The sequence below is a fragment of the Oncorhynchus mykiss genome, chromosome 12 (assembly GCF_013265735.2).
Source record: "Oncorhynchus mykiss isolate Arlee chromosome 12, USDA_OmykA_1.1, whole genome shotgun sequence".
NCBI classification, from domain to species: domain Eukaryota; kingdom Metazoa; phylum Chordata; class Actinopteri; order Salmoniformes; family Salmonidae; genus Oncorhynchus; species Oncorhynchus mykiss.
The window spans coordinates 40,870,645-40,889,250 of record NC_048576.1 but is presented as its reverse complement, the minus strand read 5'-3'; the positions used below and the strand labels follow the sequence as shown (position 1 = coordinate 40,889,250).

Here is an 18,606-nt window from a genome sequence, read left to right as displayed (position 1 = left end):
TTTGGGATCATCGGTGTCAATAGCTCATTAAAAACTTGGCAGCGATAATAAGATCTATACTTTCCCTGCTTCCAACCCTCCAAACAAGCTCGACTAGAGTGAATGTTCACCAAGGTGTCCCTTAAAAAAAGCAGCACTCCATGCTACCCGCTTTCCCAAGGATGTTGTATCAAATGCAGTGGAAGCTTACAGAGTTCTAAATATGGGGAGCTGCGTGTGAGTTTTCCTGTTAAGTCACTGTGGATTGTTTACCAGGGCAGATTATGAATCAGCATCCCGGGCCCAGAGAGCTTGGAGCGGAGGCTGCATTAAAATACTGGGACTGCCTGACAGAGAATATCCCTCCACAGTCACGCTAAATGCTAAGAAACTCAAGAAATTGAGAGTTTCTCACTTCCTTTGTCCCTTGGTTTTATCCCCTTAGACAGCTGAGTACAAACAGACCTCTGGAAATTAGCTGAGGTGATACAGCCGAGACACACAGATGTAGGGAGGAGAGAGGCAAGCAGGCAACGTCTCAATTAATACATTTTTAAAATGTATCCTTTATTTAACGAGGCAAGTCAGTTAAGAACAAATTCTTATTTACAATGACGGCCTCGGAACAGTGGGTTAACTGCCTTGGCCAGGACGACAGATTTTGACCTTGTCAGCTCGGGGATTCAATCTAGCAACCTTTAGGTTACCGGCCCAACGCTCTAACTACTAGGCTACCTGCCACCCCTTTAACCAAGGGATTGATGTGGGAGTGGCAAACTGGCACATGTGGGGGTAGTATAAGAATCTCACTCAATAAGGGGCAGAGTAAAAGTCAATGAAGAAAACACAGAACAATCTGGCTAATAGAGCACTTAAAGTATAGTGTGCTTTAGGCTGTTGATTTCCCTACCAGCCACCTGCTGGAGTCACACAGCTTTATATATTGGAGAGAAGCAGGAAGAGTGGAAAGAAATCTGGTCAAATCTCCTAAATGTCTACCAAACATTCTCTTCCTGAGCTCATTAAAAGTGTATCGACTTTGTGTGGTAAAAGAAAGAGCCACACGGTATGTGAAGGACAAAACCCAGGTACAGCTTTCGTTCAGACAGAAATCACTCCTTTTCTTACTCAATCATTCCAGAGTGTTATGAAGAAGTGTGGAGATGCCCAGAGAGCTTGGAGCGGAGGCTGCATTAAAATACTGGGACTGCCTGATAGAGAATATCATTACAGAGAGTTATGAAGTGTGGAGATGGGTGAATAACGTTACACTCCAGCACAATAACACTAACTAAAACACTAACTAACTAATAACACTCTCCCACTCCCAAAAGAGCGCCATGGGGGTAGTGACTCCAATTTAAAAGCTTATGAACAGCATGGGGGAGTGACCCCCCCCCTATTCGCCCTGGCAGATAGCAGGCGACTCTTACCGAGGCCCTTCTGTCGCCTGCACAGCAATGGGATGGTGCCCGGCATTCGCCGCGCAAAGAACCTCTCCCAAATCTGCCAGCTGCACGATATGACAAACAAGAGTGATGGGGCCTCTCTTCTTCTAACTAGGAGGAGTGGAGGAGAAAAGAATAGGGGAGGAAAATAACTAGTCTCCGGCAACGGCACCACGCTAACAACGGTCATTGGAAGCCAACGGCACACCTGCAGTGAATGCTTGTCTCACGCAATCAACGGGTGGACAATTACGCGTTAATAAAGACGGTGTGTGGAGGTTATAAGGGGGAAAGTCCCTCGTCGAGACAACTCATCTGTTTTGAATGGCATCCTTTTGTATGTTTACTTAATTGTGTTCATTTTCGTTGCAGGGAGAGACTGAAACTGGGATCCCTCTGCTAATTAGCCACCTTTGCTGGACTAAATCAATGCCATCTTGCATCGTAGGAAGTAGTACACTGCACTAATTATGCAATTGGTAGTTATTCAACCAGAAAGATGAAGAGGAGCTCTCTCTTCCATATGGAAGGCTGATATTTCTATACATTTGCGTGTCTGCAGATGGGCGTGATTATGGGTGTCACAGTAGCCAATAGCCACCTCTGACATGATCTAATAGTCTACCATTGATCTCAGGTTATCTGCCTTGTAAATTGAAGCGCCAGCCGACCCCTAACCAGGAGGAAATATTGGCCCCCAGAATCTAATGAAAGAGCACAAGACCCTGTTTAAGAATGGGGGTTGGAGGAGGGTGTCAAGATGAGATAATTTATGGCTTCATTATAATGGCTGGCTGATGACATTGGTTCTGGCTGTGGCAGGACTGCACATGTTGTTTCCCTACAGCTGCTGTGCTTTAGATTGTCTCCAGTTAGGCTTCCTGATCGTGAGTTACATCTGATGCTGCTTTACCTTGCTTGGCTGCCTCTAGAGAGTAAACAACTGTAAAACACGTGTTGTTGCCTGGCCGGGAATAAAGATATGTTTCCTTATACTAGGTTAGGGTGTGCGGCGAAAGGTTGCTGGTTTGAATCCCAGTGCCGGCAAGGTGGAGAAATATGCCATTCTGCACTTGAGCAGGGCAGTTAACCCCCAACAACTGCTCCCTATGAGCCGTGGACATCGATTTAGGCAGCCCCTCGCAACTCTCTGATTAAATGCGGAAGACACATTTCGGTTGAATGCATTCAGTTGTGCAACTGACTAGTAATCCCCCTTTCCCTTAACAGGAAACGGTGTCTCTTTATTTGCAACAATATTTTTCATTATGTTCTTCATTTTCCAAGCCAGCGTGTAGATAGGTTGAAGACAAAAAAAGGTTACTGTAAAGGGTCCGATACATTGGTTCAGCTCTGGCTGTGTGTCTCCTTACAGGGGGAATTAATTCTGTACCGGCCACACAACAATATGACTTCCAGCTTGACTCAGGTCAGGTGTTGGCGGTTGAGATAAACACAGAAAAGCACATACTCCAGACCAGTTTAGGGGAGTGTCTCATCCATAGTAGCAATCAATCTTCAGCGCCGATGTTGACGCCAGGGGCAGGAGGAGGAAACCCCCGGAAGCATCGCAGGAGGAAGGGGAGGAAGTGTAGAGAGCTGAGAGAAGAACTAGAGAGACATGCCGCCGGGCACGGCGCAATAAAAGCCAGAGCTAGTAAAGGAAGGAGGTCCTCTTTATTGGGTTAGGGACGCCTCTGTAAACTGGTTGCTAAATCTCATTCGACTGCAGGGCCCCACCAATTTTCCTTTACCGACGGGCCGCTTGAAGAAATGGGTACCGGGGAATGCATTCTTTCTCCCGGTAACCAAGTTAGTGTCAACTGCCCTGCCGTTGCTCTCCATCACTTAGCTTCACAATAGTCGGGGAAACAAACGTATTAGAGGGATGGGGGCCGGGGTTATATCAGTTCTGCCTGTCAACTAAGGGGAGACAGGGTGGGATGGGGCGGGATGCTGAGGCTTCTTGACTTACTGTACGTGAGCTTGATGATGGAAGGGGAGAAAAGTGTATTACACATTTCCAGACCATTCCAACCTAGAGGATATTGAGGCTCCCACTGAGCATACTGGGACGGTAATAACTTAAATGGATTTCCTATTGTAATTTCCCCTGACAGGAAAGTGCATTATAGTGAAAATGTGTAGTATCAGTGTGGTTAATACTTGAAATAAAAACTTGTTTACTACAAAAGCCCTGAATATGTCACACATGCATTTTTCAATGTTGGCCACTGTTGAGCTTAAACAATACAATACAATACATGTTTAACAAGTGCGATAAAAAGGTCGACGCATAATCTTTCACAAGCCCTGTTGTTTTACCGTGTTCGTCATTAACACCACCTCCTGCTCTTTCATTGTAAATAACATCCATTCAGCGATTTGTTCCTATGTCAGTCAACAAGACCTTTTTTCAGTCCATTAATGCCCTCAAAATAGCAGCCAAATAATTTATCCTGCAAGCTTAGTACGATTTGGTAAGCGATATCTGCCGAGTCAATTTGCCGGATGGAAAATGACCAGATTAGATGGGAATGTCCTGCAAGAGAGGAATGTCATTGGAATCAATGGTATTGAACCGTGTTCAGATAATGCTGTCAGGAGAGAGGGGGATAGAGAGAGAGAGAGATGAATAGAGAGAGAGAGGGTGCTGGAAGGTAGGTACCATACAAACGTAGAGTATGTAGTCATAAGAGAGGGAGAGAGATAAAGACAGAGAGAGCACTGAATCGAGAGGTATGTACCATAGACATAGAGGATGTAGTCGTCATACGACTCGCCCACTGAGTTGGCAGCGAAGCAGCGGTAGGTGCCGTTGTAGGTCTTGTTGAGGTTCTCGATGTACAGGTCCGGGCCGGTGATGAGAGCGTGTGAGGGAAGGTCGTCGTCCACCTTCACCCAGTTGATCTGCTGGGGACTAGAGAGAGAGACAGAGAGAGATAAAGACAGAGAGAGAGAGAGAGAGAGAGAAAGAGAGAGAGAGAGAGAGAGAGAGACAGACAGACAGACAGACAGACAGACAGACAGACAGACAGACAGACAGACAGACAGACAGACAGACAGACAGACAGAGAGCGAGACAGAGAGAGAGAGGGACAGACAGAGAGACAGAGAGAGACAGACAGACAGACAGACAGACAGAGAGAGAGCGAGACAGAGAGAGGGACAGAGAGAAAGACAGAGACAGACAGAGACAGACAGAGAGAGGACAGCAATATCACTCAGTGATTAAATAATACGCATTTGGACTTTTGGGACTGGTCTATTGGCTACATGGGAAAAAGAGGAGAAAGAAGTGTCACTAGTCACGTGCATTGTTTTCCCCAAGACCTGGAATGTTGAATACATATTATGTCAATTTTTTTGTTGTTGAAATAATGGGATTATTTAATTGGTTCCTTAGTACTTCCTTTTTTTATGGCACATCTGATAGGGTGTATCCTTTAGGATAAACATAAACACACCCAATGAGATTCTTTCACCGTGCCAAACTATACTGAACAAAAATATAAACGCAACATGTAAAGTATTTGTCCCATGTTAGATTGGGTTGAAAAAAAAGATCCCAGAAATGTTCCATATGCACAAAAAGCTTATTTCTCTCAAATTATGTGCACAAATGTGTTAATCCATCCACCTGACAAGTGTGGCATATCAAGAAGCTGGTTAAACAGCATGATCATTACACAGGTGCACCTTGTGCTGGGGACAATAAACTGCCACAAAAATGTGCAGTTTTGTCACACAACACAATGCCATTGATGTCTCAAGTTTTAAGTGAGTTTGCAATTTACATGCTGACTGCAGGAATGTCCACCAGAGCTGTTGCCAGATAATGTAATGTTAATGTCTCTCCCATAAGCTACCTCCAATTTCATTTTAGATAATATGGCAGTTCGTCCAACCGGCCTCACAACCGCAGACCACGGGTAACCATGCCAGCCTAGGACTTCTTCACCTGAGGGATCGTCTGAGACCAGCCAACTGGACAGCTGATGAAACTGAGAAGTATTTCTGTCTGTAATAAAGCCCTTTTGTGGGAAAAAACAAATTCTGATTGGTTGGGCCTGGCTCCCAAGTGGGTGGGCCTATGCCCTCCCAGGTCCACCCATTGCTGTGCCCCTGTCCAGTCATGTGAAATCCATAGATCAGGGCTTAATGACTTTATTTAAATTAACTGATTTCCTTATACGAACTTGAAATTGTTGCATTTATATTTTTGTTCAGTATATTTGTGTGTGTGTGTGTGTTCATAGCTGTGTGTGTGTGTTGAACTGTGTGAGCTATTAGTTGGGTAGCCTTTTATCTTCCTGGCCTCTCAACGTGGTTAACTACATTACCCAGCCATATTTGTTCCCTAGCTACCTTGGCAGGAAGCTTACATGAAGTGCTGGATCTGGATCCCATTTCTTTGACGATGAGTTATGTGAGAAGAACCAGACGGCACAGAGGGAAAAAAAAACAAAGCACCTCTTAGCTCTGTTCTGCTCTCACAACCTTCAATGGCTGGTTTGCTAGCTAGCTAGCGCACCGTTATTTCCCTTGAGTGGGCGCCGAGGCCTCTCCCTTGTTGTTCTGTTTTTGTGTTGCCGTTTAAACTTGTTCCCTTCTTTTGAAAAAACTTTTTGGGGGGAGAATGAGGGAGGGAGGGAGGGAGAGAGAGAAAAGGGAGGGGGAAAAAAAGCACCAATCCACGAAACAAAAGAGCAGTTTGAGCTCAATAACAGTTGATCTCCCGCCTTTGTGGCTTGGTGAAAAAAAAAACATTTGATGGCGAAGGCGGCGGGCGGCTCGAGAAAGCAAATCAGACTCCCTCGTCAGGGCGAGAATCTTAGGTAGCCGGAATCAGAGGTTAAATATACACACACAGCGTCGGCCGCTTCTGCTGCGCTCCCGATACGGAGTAAGGAGAAATGACCTAGAAGAAGTGGTTTACTGAGGAAGTGGGGATGACACAAGAGAGATAGAGACCTTGGGGGAATGGAGAGAGGGAGGATGGGCGGCTAGAATACAAATGGACACACACGGCCAGAGCCCGCCACTATCTGGCCGCAGTAATGAGTGCAGAGAACTCTCACGGGCTCTAATGAAAATGACTTCCAATTCTCTGGCCCACTGTATTGATTGTATTTTCATCTTTATTAAATGAATACGGGTGAGAGTCGCCTTGTCTCTCCCTGCTGAGTGCAAAACTTGAAGGGGGAAAGGGAGGGAGGTGTGCATGTGTATAGTGTGTGTAGTCTGTATCTGTCGAAATGTGGAAATGTTAGAGGTCTCCTCCTTCACAATTATTGTGCCTCGGGACTAGAGGATGGGTAATGATGTAATGTCTTCGCAGGGATCATACGTCTGACAGCATCATGTAATGACCGTTTGTGTTCCGCAGCGAACCGCTGCAGCCGGCATCACGTTTCCACTACGACCGGCCACCGCTTGCTCCCTGAGCTACGGGCGGGCGTTTCAGTCTCTGCATGTGTCCGTCTTCAACGCATTTACAAGCCCACAACCACACTGTGCTACACCTGGAGCATGTGTAGTATGCTAATAACAGAGGTTATGAGCTAACAAGAGGGGAGGGGGAGCAGTTTCCCCTTTGGAGGCATATGAAAAGTACATTCAACCTACTCCGTACTAGCCATAAATATTCATACACGTACATCAGTAAGCCCGTGGAGGTGTGTGAAGGTGTCGATGTGTAAAATGTGTGTGCGTCTTACTGGGGTTTGCCTTTGGCCTGGCACGACAGCTCCATGTTCTGTCCTTCCCTTGGCAGCCCGTCAGGAAACTCCACTACGATCTTCACCTCTGGTTTATCTGTGGAAGGAGAGGAAGGGGAAGAGAGAGAGAGGTAGGGAGAGACAGTGCGTCAATGTAATATGCAAGTCATTAGTGCCATTACAAGTTTATCAAGTAGGTAGGCTCTAGTCTACTTAATATTTCTCCATTCCAAGTTGATGCAGGCTACGCAATGTGAAATGTAAGGATGTGTGGTTGGGAGGTTCACAAAACAAATGTTTAAATATTTGGAGCAAAATATATGAATATTGTATAAAAAAAGACAGTTCTAAAGCTTCAGGTACAAACTGAGCGTTTGTATTGTAGTTTGGTAAATCTTTGTTTGAAACCATATTTTTATCTATCAACACGTTGCTATTATTTGGGCTCCCGAGTGGCGCAGTGGTCTAAGGCGCTGTATCTCAGTGCTAGAGGTGTCACTACAGACATCCTGTTTCGAATCCAAGCTGTATCGCAACCGGCTGTGATTGGGAGTCCCATAGGGCGGCACACAATTGTCCCAGCGTCGTCCGGGTTAGGGTTTGGCCGGTGTAGGCCGTCATTGTAAATTAGAATTTGTTCCTAACTGACTTTCATAGTTAAATAAAGTGAAATAAAAATGATCTATGCAATGCTAAGGTCTTTCAGAGTTTGGGCCTCACTAAGTACCAGTGGAGGCTGGTGGATGGGAAAATCGGAGGATCGGCTCCTTTCTATCCATTACAATGACACCATCCAATGATTTCTCCCTCCAGTAGTCTACAGGTAAGTAGCCTACACACAACACCCTCAGCCACATTCTCCAACTGTATCCTCCTATCTTCACAGCAGCACACTGTCCACTTCCAACGGATGCTCCAAGCCTTTTCTCTCTCCTCTGCGGTGTGCAGTTTGTCAACAGTCCATGGGACCGACAGCAGGCTACAGCTACACCATTGACCTTTCTGGTCTATCAGTAACAACCTTTAGCTCGTCCATTAACATGACTGGCCGTCATACGCAGACTGCAGAATGGACAGGTTTGGCCAGGTTCTACTCCCCACCACCCGGTGATAGACAACAGGTAAAGGGATGGCTTTGATGCAGATGTGTCGTCCATAGCTGTTTTTACAACATTTGCTGTAAATTGAAACAGGCTTGTTGCATGTTGCCTACGGGGGAGTTGGAGGGATTGTGAAGGGACTGTTTGAGGCGAGGTTGTCATTATTGTACGCAACCTAGACGATTTGACAGATTCTGGCCTTCAGGTTGCGGTAGTGTGTGAAGGAGTGTCCCACAGCGAACCTATACTGTTTATTTTGAACTGTTGGTTAGTCGTCCAGTCGATATCGATTGGTTTATTTAGAGATGTTCTTTTGCAGGGTGAAATTGGTTGAAATTAAATAAGTCCCTTCGGGACTTTAGCCACAGTTGCCGTAATGTTTATGAACTTCCAACACTATCTGCCGTCCTTGCAGTATCCGGGGAAGGCAACGAGATGAAAGAGAAAATAAAGCTGCCTTGCTAACAAGACGTCTGGACCTCAAAGACGCTTTGGACGCTTTCTGTAAGAAAGCCATAAATGTCCTCTCAACAACATTTAAGACAGAAACAGGGTTAAAAAAGTGGGTAAATCAGTCGGGGCTGCCTTTTAATGTTGCCTTACAGTAAGTTAACACTAATAAGGCCCCCCTTTGCTCCCTTTGGCAGAACTCCAACACGCCTGCCGTGTTCAGAAGAAAGAGCAGCCTCTGTATTATGTACAGAGCTAATGAGAGCAAGGGGAGAAAGAACAGAGAGATAGAGGGAGAGAAGAGGAAGGGAGAGAAGGAAAAGAAAGAGAAACAGACAGGGAGAGAGCGAGTGAGAGAGAGACAGAGAGCGACACTGAGAGGGGGAAGAAAGAGAGAGAGGTGGAAGTGAAAGAGAGAAAGGGAAGAAAGAGAGAGACGAAAGGGAATAGAAAGAGGCAAGCGAGAGCGGTGGGTGGCGGGGCGATAGAGAAAGAGAGAAAAGAGAGGCAATTTGAATTTGAGGCAGAGTGAATGGAAAAGATGGGAGAGAAGGAAGAGAGAAAGAAAGAGAAGGAAGAGAGAGAAAGTCAAAGAAAGCACACCATTACCTCCCTTTCATTAACAGTGCCCTGGCAACAACGGCTGGCGTGGACCACGAGAATAAAACACACACAGTATGGCTAATGCACTCCTGCTGGGTGTTGTGTTAATACGACCATCATTATCATCACATTCATCATCATCATCAGGTTGTAATGCAACAAAATAGGAAAAACGCCAAGGGGGATGAATACTTTTGCAAGGCACTGTCCCCATAAGAGAGGCAGTTCGGGGCATGTTATTAGGGCTAAACTAAGCATAGTTTGCAAATGTATCCAAAACACCAGTCTCAACGTCAACAATGACCTGTGTAGGGTGCCGTCTTTCGGATGGGACGTTAAACGGGAGTCCTGACTCTCTGAGGTCATTAAAGATCCCATGGCACTTATCGTAAGAGTCCTGGCTAAATTCCTGGCTAAATTCCCAATCTGGCCCTCAAACCATCACGGTCACCTAATAATCCCCAGTTTACAATTGCTCATTCATCCCCCTCCTCTCTCCGGTAACTATTACCCAGGTCATTGCTGTAAATGAGAATGTGTTCTCAGTCAACTTACCCCTATAAAATAACGGATAAAAAAATTACATTAATTAAAAATAAATGAAGAGGCGACTCTGGGATGCTGGCCTCTGTCCAGTGTTCTTTTGCCTATTTTAATGTTTTCTTTTTATTGGCCAGTCTGAGATATAGCTTTTTCGTTGCAACTGCCTAGAAGGCCAGCATCCCGGAATCTTCACTGTTGACGTTGAGACTGGTGTTTTGCGGGTACTATTTAATGAAGCTGCCAGTTTAGGTCTTGTGAGGCGTCTGTTTCTCAAACTAGACACTCTAATGTACCTCGACTAACTGGTGCCCCCGCACATTGACTCTTTACCGGAACCCCCTGTATATAGCCTCGCTACTGTTATTTTATTGTTGTGCCTAAATTATTTGTTAAATTTCTCTTTTTCTTCTTCTTAAAACTGCATTGTTGGTTAAGGGCTTGTAAGTAAGCATTTCACTGTTGTATTTGACGCATGTGACAAATAAAGTTTGATTTGTGTCCAAACTTTTGACTGGTATTATGTGTAAATAAGATATTTCTGTATTTCATTATCAATAAATTTGCAATAATTTGATTTAATTTGCACAAAGCGAGGTCCATACAGAAATGGTTTGTTAAGGTCGCTGTGGAAGAACCTGACTGGCCTGCACAGAGCCTGACCTCAACCACCTTCGGGATGAATTGGAACGCCGACTGCGAGCCAGGCCTAATCGCCCAACATCAGTGCCTGACCTTACTAATGCTCAAGGCTGAATGAAAGCAATGTTCCAACACCTAGTTGAAAACCTTCCCAGAAGAGTGGAGGCTGTCAATGCAGCAAAGGGGGGACCAACTCCATATTAATGGCCATTATTTTGGAATTAGATATTCGACAAGCAGGTGTCAACATACTTTTGGTCATGTAGTGGATACTTGCCTATTCTGCTCAGTGTTTGACCTGTTGATGGGTTCATTTCCCGAGGAGTATTCGGGTACTTTCACTAAGACTGATGTTGTTGTCCCCAGGGCTCCTGTAGTTGAAGTTGCTGTACTTGCAGATCACTAAATATGTTAACAGTGGAGATCCACTGTCCGGTCAACACACAACAATCTGCAAGCCATCCATCTGTCCAAATTACAGCCCTGGCAGAGGCTGTGCCACTCTGTCTGGCACCATTTACATTTTACTCATTTAGCAGACGCTCTTATTCAGAGCGACTTACAGGCTCAATTAGGATTAAGTACCTTGTTCAAGGGCACATCAACAGATTTTCATCTAGTCGGCTAGGGGATTTGAACCAACAGCCCTTTCGGATTACTGGCCCAACATTCTTAACCACTAGGATACCTGCCACTATGTTGGTTGGACAGGCATGTACTGTTTTTAATAGAAAGAACTTTGTTTAGGCTTGTACGCTTCTACACTGCACTCTCCCAAAGGTTCTTGAAACCACGTTGCTCTCTTGTGGTGTGTGGATTAAAATGAAACCATTACATGCAATGCAGAGGATTGGTACTGATAAAATACACTACAGTACATCCCTCAATTGTCCTCTCACTGCAGTGTAATATCTCCTGTCCTTGTCATCTTCAAAATGTCATCATGAAACTAGAGGTTTAGTGTTTTGATGGCTACAGTACCAGTATCTGTCTCGGAGTTGTACCATCTTAAACTCGCTAGACACACACACGCTCCGGTGGCTTCCTGGTATTACCACTTGGGGAAAATGAGAGCGTCTGTGTCGTCCAGGGAGACGACCATTATCATTATGCTAATATAATTATTTGCTTTATTATCTGCGTCCCCCTGCAGCACTCAAGCCTCGGACATCCATCTGCCATGGAAAGCTGAACTAGTGACCCCTTGGAGAGGGGGGGGGGGGGGGCAACAGAGCAGTTGGGTAACCCTGCTTACCTTGCCCAGCAAGCCATCAATATTATTACTGGGCTTATTTAATATCCCTGGCCATGTTTTTTCTATTTTCTATGTGCACTCAATGATTTTAACATTGATTGCTTTTGCCTGCCCCGACAGCCAGGCAAGGTGAAGTGTCTGGTGAGAGCGCACAAGTCGGACCGTGAAATGAGAACGTGTAGAATTTGGGCTGCTGGCTGGCTCACCTTGGAGGAGAATTTCAAGAATTTGGAATGATAGTTCATTATCACATTATTTTGTAGTAGTCACTAAAATGTAAAATCCAATTGCCGCCATATTGGTGGGACCATGTGAAATCGTGTAACATCGAACCGTATCCGCTCTTCCCTTTCCATATTTATCCAGCGCAATATGAATAAGTACTTGTGCGAGCGTGACAGTAGGGGCAGCCCAACCAGGCTCTGCAGAAGCAGTTGCAGTAGGGCTCACGTAGTGGAATTTGCTGTACTTGCAAATCACTAAATATTTCAACAGCGGAGCTCAACCATGCTGCTCCACTGCCTAACCTTTTCGGTCAACACACAGCAATCTGCAGGCCGTCCAGGAGTCCAAATTACAGCCCTGGCAGAGGCTGTGCCACTCTGACTGGGTGATGGGTGTGGCGCAACATTGGTCGGACAGGCATGTACCCGTTTTACGAGAGAGAACTTTGTTTCAGACTTGGGATGTGTTCGTTTCTACACTGCACTCTCACAAAAGTTATTGAAACTACTTTGCTCGAATCTTGTGGTGTGGATTAAAATGAAACCATTACATGCAATGCAGAGGGTTGGTACTGATAAAATACACTACAGTACATCCCTCAATTGTCCCCATCAATGCAGTGTAATATCTCCTGTCCTTGTCATCTTCAAAATGTCATCATGAAATTAGAGGTTTAGTGTTTTGATGGCTACAGTACCAGTGTCTGTCTCGGAGTTGTACCACTTGGGGAAAATGAGAGCGTCTGTGTCGTCCAGGGAGACGACCATTATCATTATGCTAATATAATTATTTCCTTTATTATCTGCGTCCCCCTGCAGTACTCAAGCCTCGGCCATCCATCTGCCATGGAAAGCTGAACTAGTGACCCCTTGGAGAGGGGGGGGGGGGGGCAACTGAGCAGTAGGGTAACCCTGCTTACCTTGCCCAGCAAGCCATCAATATTATTACAGGACTTATTTAATATCCCTGGCCATGTTTTTTCTATTTTCTATGGCAGAAAGAAGTCTATTAGGCCAGCCTGTGCACTCAATGACTTCAACATTGATTGCTTTTGCCTGCCCCAACAGCATGGCGAGGCGATGTTTCTGATGAGAGCGTGCAAGGCGGACTGTGGAATGAGAACGGGTAGAATTTGGGCTGCTGGCTGGCTCACCTTGGAGGAGAATTTTAGGAATTTGGAACGATAGTTCATTATCACACAATTATTTTTGTATTTGCTAAAATTTCAAATCCAATTGCCACCATATTGGTAGTTCAATGTGAAACATTGAACCGTATCCTCTCTTCCCCTTCCATATCTATCCAGCGCAATGTGAAAAAAGTACTTGTGCGAACGTGACAGCAGGGGCAGCCCAACAAAGCTCTGCAGAAGCAGTTGAGAGGGGCAGCCTAGAGAACCAGTCTGCTACTGTAATGGGAGAGCGGCCAAATGTCACGGCGAGGCACATGAGCCCGTCTCTTCCAAGGAAGAGTCAGATCTCGGAGCATCCTTGTTTATTTTGTATGTCAAGTTTTGGAAGGAAAGGCAAGAGAAAATACCGTTACCCTTTTATGTAGATAATGGTATCTGAAGCCTAGGTCTTCAGCCCAAAGGCCAAGTCAAGCACTTCAGGGCCTTACCCATTGTATCATAATGCCACTACTGCATATTAAACATAGGCCAAACATTAAGTTGGTTGATTTTAGTTCCTGAAATGCAGTTTGAAGGCCTTTGTCTGTCGTCGTTGGACAAAGGCCTCTGAGAAAAAGGGGCAAACTTGTGTTGGGTGCAAAAAATGATGGATAGACAAAGTTCAGTCAACATATGTGGAACAACAAAATCTAAAACGATTTCCCTCAATCAGTAGAAAACATGTATCTCACCCATGCTCTCCATACGTTTCCGTATCATATGTGCAAGGAATATTTCTGTAAAAATAGACAGGGTTTGAGTGTCGGCCCATACTCACAATGAACCACAAGGTACGTCTGGGCCTGGACGTCTTTGACGGCTGGGTGATCCACAATGCACACCACGGGCACACCGTCATCCTCTTTGGTGACGGTGAACGTCAGCTGGCTGGTCACGGTGAACATGGTGTCGTACATCTCCTCTACCTTCGACTTACCTGGGAGGGAAAATGAAGACAGACACATTTAAAGGTCCACTGTGTGTTATTTACAGCCATTTTCTATCATCATTTTGTTGTTTTTGGAATTAAGTAGTGGGTCGTTTAACACAGACCACAGTATTTTCTGGCACCTAATGAAGACCTGAGTGGTTGAAACGTTGTCACCAATAAACCACATGCGAGCATAGATTGCAGTGTGCAGAGTTTCTTTATATTGTTTAATCGTATGACGATATACGGCACCTGGCTTTAGAAGCTTCTGATAGGCTAATTGACATCATTTGAGTCAATTGGAGGTGTACCTGTGGATGTATTACAAGGCCGACCTTCAAACTCAGTGCCTCTTTGCTTGACATCATGGGAAAATCAAAAGAAATCAGCCAAGACACCAGAAAAAAAATTGTAGACCTCCACAAGTCTGGTTCATCCTTGGGAGCAATTTCCAAATGCCTGAAGGTACCACATTCATCTGTACAAACAATAGTACACAAGTATAAACACCATGGGACCACGCAGACGTCATATCGCTCAGGAAGGAGACGCGTTCTGTCTCCTAGAGATGAACGTACTTCGGTGCGAAAAGTGCAAATCAATCCCAGAATAACAGCAAAGGATCCTTGTGAAGATGCTGGAGGAAACAGGTACAAAAGTATCTATATCCACAGTAAAACGAGTCCTATATGGACATAACCTGAAAGGCCGCTCAGCAAGGAAGAAGCCACTGCTCCAAAACCGCCATAGAAAAGCCAGACTACGGTTTGCAACTCCACATGGGGACAAAGATCGTACTTTTTGGAGAAATGTTCTCTGGTCTGATGAAACAAAAATAGAACTGTTTGGACATAATGACCATCGTTATGTTTGGAGGAAAAAGGCGGGAGGCCATCCCAACCGTGAAGCACGGGGGTGGCAGCATCATGTTGTGGGGTTGATTTGTTGCAGGGGGGACTGGTGTACTTCACAAAAGATGTGGATATATTGAAGCAACATCTCAAGACATCAGTCAGGAAGTTAAAGCTTGGTCACAAATGGGTCTTCCAAATGGACAATGACCCCAAGCATACTTCCAAAGTTGTATTTGGCTAAGGTGTATGTAAACTTCCGACTTCAACTGTACCTGTGACATATTTTCCTATAGGGCAGAAAAATGCCATACAAGACTGTAAGGACCTACTATAACGCAATCTTCTTAATCTTTAGACCATTAATGTAACTGGCCTAGCTATATACGTTTTCTCTTCATAAGGACACCACATGGTATTTGGTACTTTTTGTGGAAGTACACATCTCTGAACGTACCTGAAAACAAAACGTATTTTTCCCCCTATGAAAAGCTTGTATTATGTAACCAACCACATTAAATTGGGAGTGGAATATGTTTAATTTGTAACGAAATAGTAACAAAGGGATACTGTTGTACTCAAGGCTACGTGGGAAGACTAGTAATAACTTAGCGTAAGGGAGAGGCGTCCATTGTGGGTCTCTGAATGGAGCGGCTCTGTGAAAGTGACCTTGTACAGTAAAAGTAGTGGAGAGAGGGAGACGTCCTTGAGAATGGTCAATGGAAGGAGAATCAGCTGGAAATGTCTTGCTGTTGAGGGCTTTTGTGAGTCACTCAATGGCTGCTGTGTTGGATGGGACAGTTTATTTGTGTTGTATTTAGGGATTTTGACCCAAAGTAACCCCTGCCAACAGTACACAGCGAGGTGTGAAGCAGGCCTACACACATACCTTGTTCTGATGAGTAACTGTGGTGCTACACAATACAGACAACACACTATTCACACAACAGGCTAACTGCGCCCCACAACTGCACAAAGAGCGGAGAGGGAGGGAGAGTGGGCAGGGATGTGTACCTTTCCCCATTGTCCCATTTTGTAACAATATTTGGAAGCATGAGTGTATTTTGGTCTTGTCAATAACTGAAATAGATTTAAATTGGATTGAGAGACGGGGAGGTTGACGAGGGAGAGAGAGAGGGATAGAGAATGAGTGTGAATGAACAAGGGACAGGAGAGGAAGGGGGGTTGAGAGAGAGATGGGCCCATGAGGGGTGTGTGCTTAGTCTTGTCCTGTACTCAATGTTCTCCCATGACTGCGTGGCCACCCACGACTCTAACACCATCATCACCGGTGACGATGAGACAGCCTACAAGGAAGAGGTCAGAAACTGTCAGTGTGGTACTAGGACAACAACTTCTCCCTCAACGTCAGTAAGACCAAGGAGCTAATCGTGGACTGCACGAAAGGGGGAAGGGGTGGTGAGCACGCCCCCACCCACATCGACTGGGCTGTAGTGTAGCGGGCAGAGAGCAAAGTTTCTCGGTGTCCAAATCACTAAGGACTTCAAATGGTCCATACACAAGCACACAGTTGTGAAGAAGAATCTTGAAAAGATTTGGAATGGGCCTTCAAATCCACAAAAAGTTATACAGATGCACTATTGAGAGCATCTTGACAGGCTGCATCACTGCTTGGTATGGCAACAGCACCGCCTACAGAGGGTGGTGCGGACAGCCCAGTACATCACTGGGGCCGAGCTCCCTGCCATCCAGGAACTCTACACTCAGTGGCAAGTTTATTAGGTACCGCATCGGACCTTTGCCTCCAGAACAACCTGAATTCTTTGGGCATGGATTCTACAAAGTAAACCATTGACACCAGGCACGATGGGACCATGGACTCATGCTGCTTAATCCAAATCCTGTCTATGCTATCAGTATGACGCAACAGGAACCGGGATTTGTTGGACCAGGTGATGTTTTTCCACTCCTCAACTGCCCAGCGTTAGTGATCGGGTGCCCTCTAGAGTTGCATATTTTCTTTAGCTGATAGGAGTGTAACAGGCTGTGGTCGTGTGCTACAATAGCCCATCTGTGACAAGGCCCGACGAGTTGTGCATTCCGAGATACCGTTCTTCACAGCACTGTTGAACTGCATCGTTATTCGCCTGTTTGTGGCCGGAATGTTAGCTTGCACAATTCTTGCAATTCTCCTTCGACTTCTCTCATTAACGAGCTGTTTTCAGCCACAGGACTGTTTCTGACTGAACATTTTTTATTTGTGCACCATTCTCTGTAAACCCTGGACACTGTTGTTCATGAAAAGCACAGAAGGCCAGACATTTCTGATACTGGAACAAGCACCCCTGGCACCAATGATCATACCATGCTCAAAGTCGCTTAGGTCACTCGTTTTGCCCATTCAAATGATCAACTGAACAGTAACTGAATGCCTCGATGCCTGTCTGCCTGCTTTATATAGCAATCCATGGATAAGTGAATTACTGTCTGTAGGAGCTAACCATTTTCGTGAATGGAGTGGTGTACCTAATAAACGGGCAACTGAATGTATACTGAACAAAAATATAAACACAACATGCAAAGTGTTTCATGAGCTGAAATTAAAGATCCCTGAAATATTCCAAATGCACAAAAATCTTATTTCTCCAAAACGTTGTGCACAAATTTGTTTACATCCCTGTTAGTGAGCATTTCTCCTTTGCCAAGATAATCCATCCACCTGACTGGTGTGGCATATTAATAACCTCTTGAAGCTAGGGGGCACTATTTTTATTTTTGGAAAAATAACGTTCCCAAAGTAAACTGCCTATTTCTCAGGACCAGATGCTAGAATATGCATATAATTGACAGCTTAGGATTGAAAACACTCTAAAGTTTCCAAAACTGTAAAAATATTCTCTGTGAGTATAACATAACTGATATTGCAGGCGAAATCCTGAGAAAAATCCAATCAGGAAGTGACTCTTATTTTGAAACCCCTGTCTTTCTATGCATCCCTATTGCCCATTGAAAGGGATATCAACCAGATACATTTTTCTGTGGCTTCCCTAAGGTGTCTACAGCCTTTAGACGTAGTTTCAGGCCTTTATTTTGAAGAATGAGCATAAACGTCCACATTGCGTAAGTGGTCTGTTGTTGGCTCTCAGTGTGATTTTTGCGCAAAACAGAGAGGTAGCCATTTTTCCTCCCGGTCCTAGTGAAAAGCCAACTGTCCCGGTTGATATATTATCGAATAGATATTTGAAAAACACCTTGAGGATTGATTATAAAATGTTTGCCATGTTTCTGTCGATATTATGGATATAATTTTGAATTTTTGTCTGCGTTGTCGTGACCACTATTTCCGGTGGATTCCTAAGCATAACGCATCCAACTAACGGATGTATTTGGATATAAAAAATATCTTTATGGAACAAAAGGAACATTTGCTATCTAACTGGGAGTCTCGTGAGTGAAAACATCCAAAGCTCATCAAAGGTAAACAATTATTTTGATTGCTTTTCTGATTTTTGTGACTAAGTTACCTGCCACTAGGTGTACATAATGTTTTGCTAGTATATATAGATAAACTTACACAAACGCTTGTATTGTTTTCGCTGTAAAGCATAATTTCAAAATCTGAGACGACAGGGTGATTAACAAAAGGCTAAGCTGTGTTTTGATATATTTCACTTGTGATTTCATGAATATGAATATTTTCTAGTAAGATTATTTGACCGTTGCGTTATGC

At 44.7% G+C, this 18,606-nt stretch overlaps 1 protein-coding gene across 5 annotated transcripts in view; it reads right to left on the bottom strand.

The window, feature by feature from the left end:
- cadm1a (cell adhesion molecule 1a) overlaps positions 1–18,606 on the bottom strand; it is a 426,941-nt gene that overhangs the window by 48,848 nt on the left and 359,487 nt on the right. For all 5 annotated transcript variants that reach the window (XM_036937590.1, XM_036937591.1, XM_036937592.1 and 2 more), the window contains 3 exons: positions 13,912–14,070; positions 7,148–7,244; positions 4,175–4,347 (listed from right to left, as the gene is read on the bottom strand). In XM_036937590.1, coding sequence (XP_036793485.1) covers positions 4,175–4,347; positions 7,148–7,244; positions 13,912–14,070 — 429 coding nt within the window. The remainder of the gene's footprint in view (positions 1–4,174; positions 4,348–7,147; positions 7,245–13,911; positions 14,071–18,606) is intronic.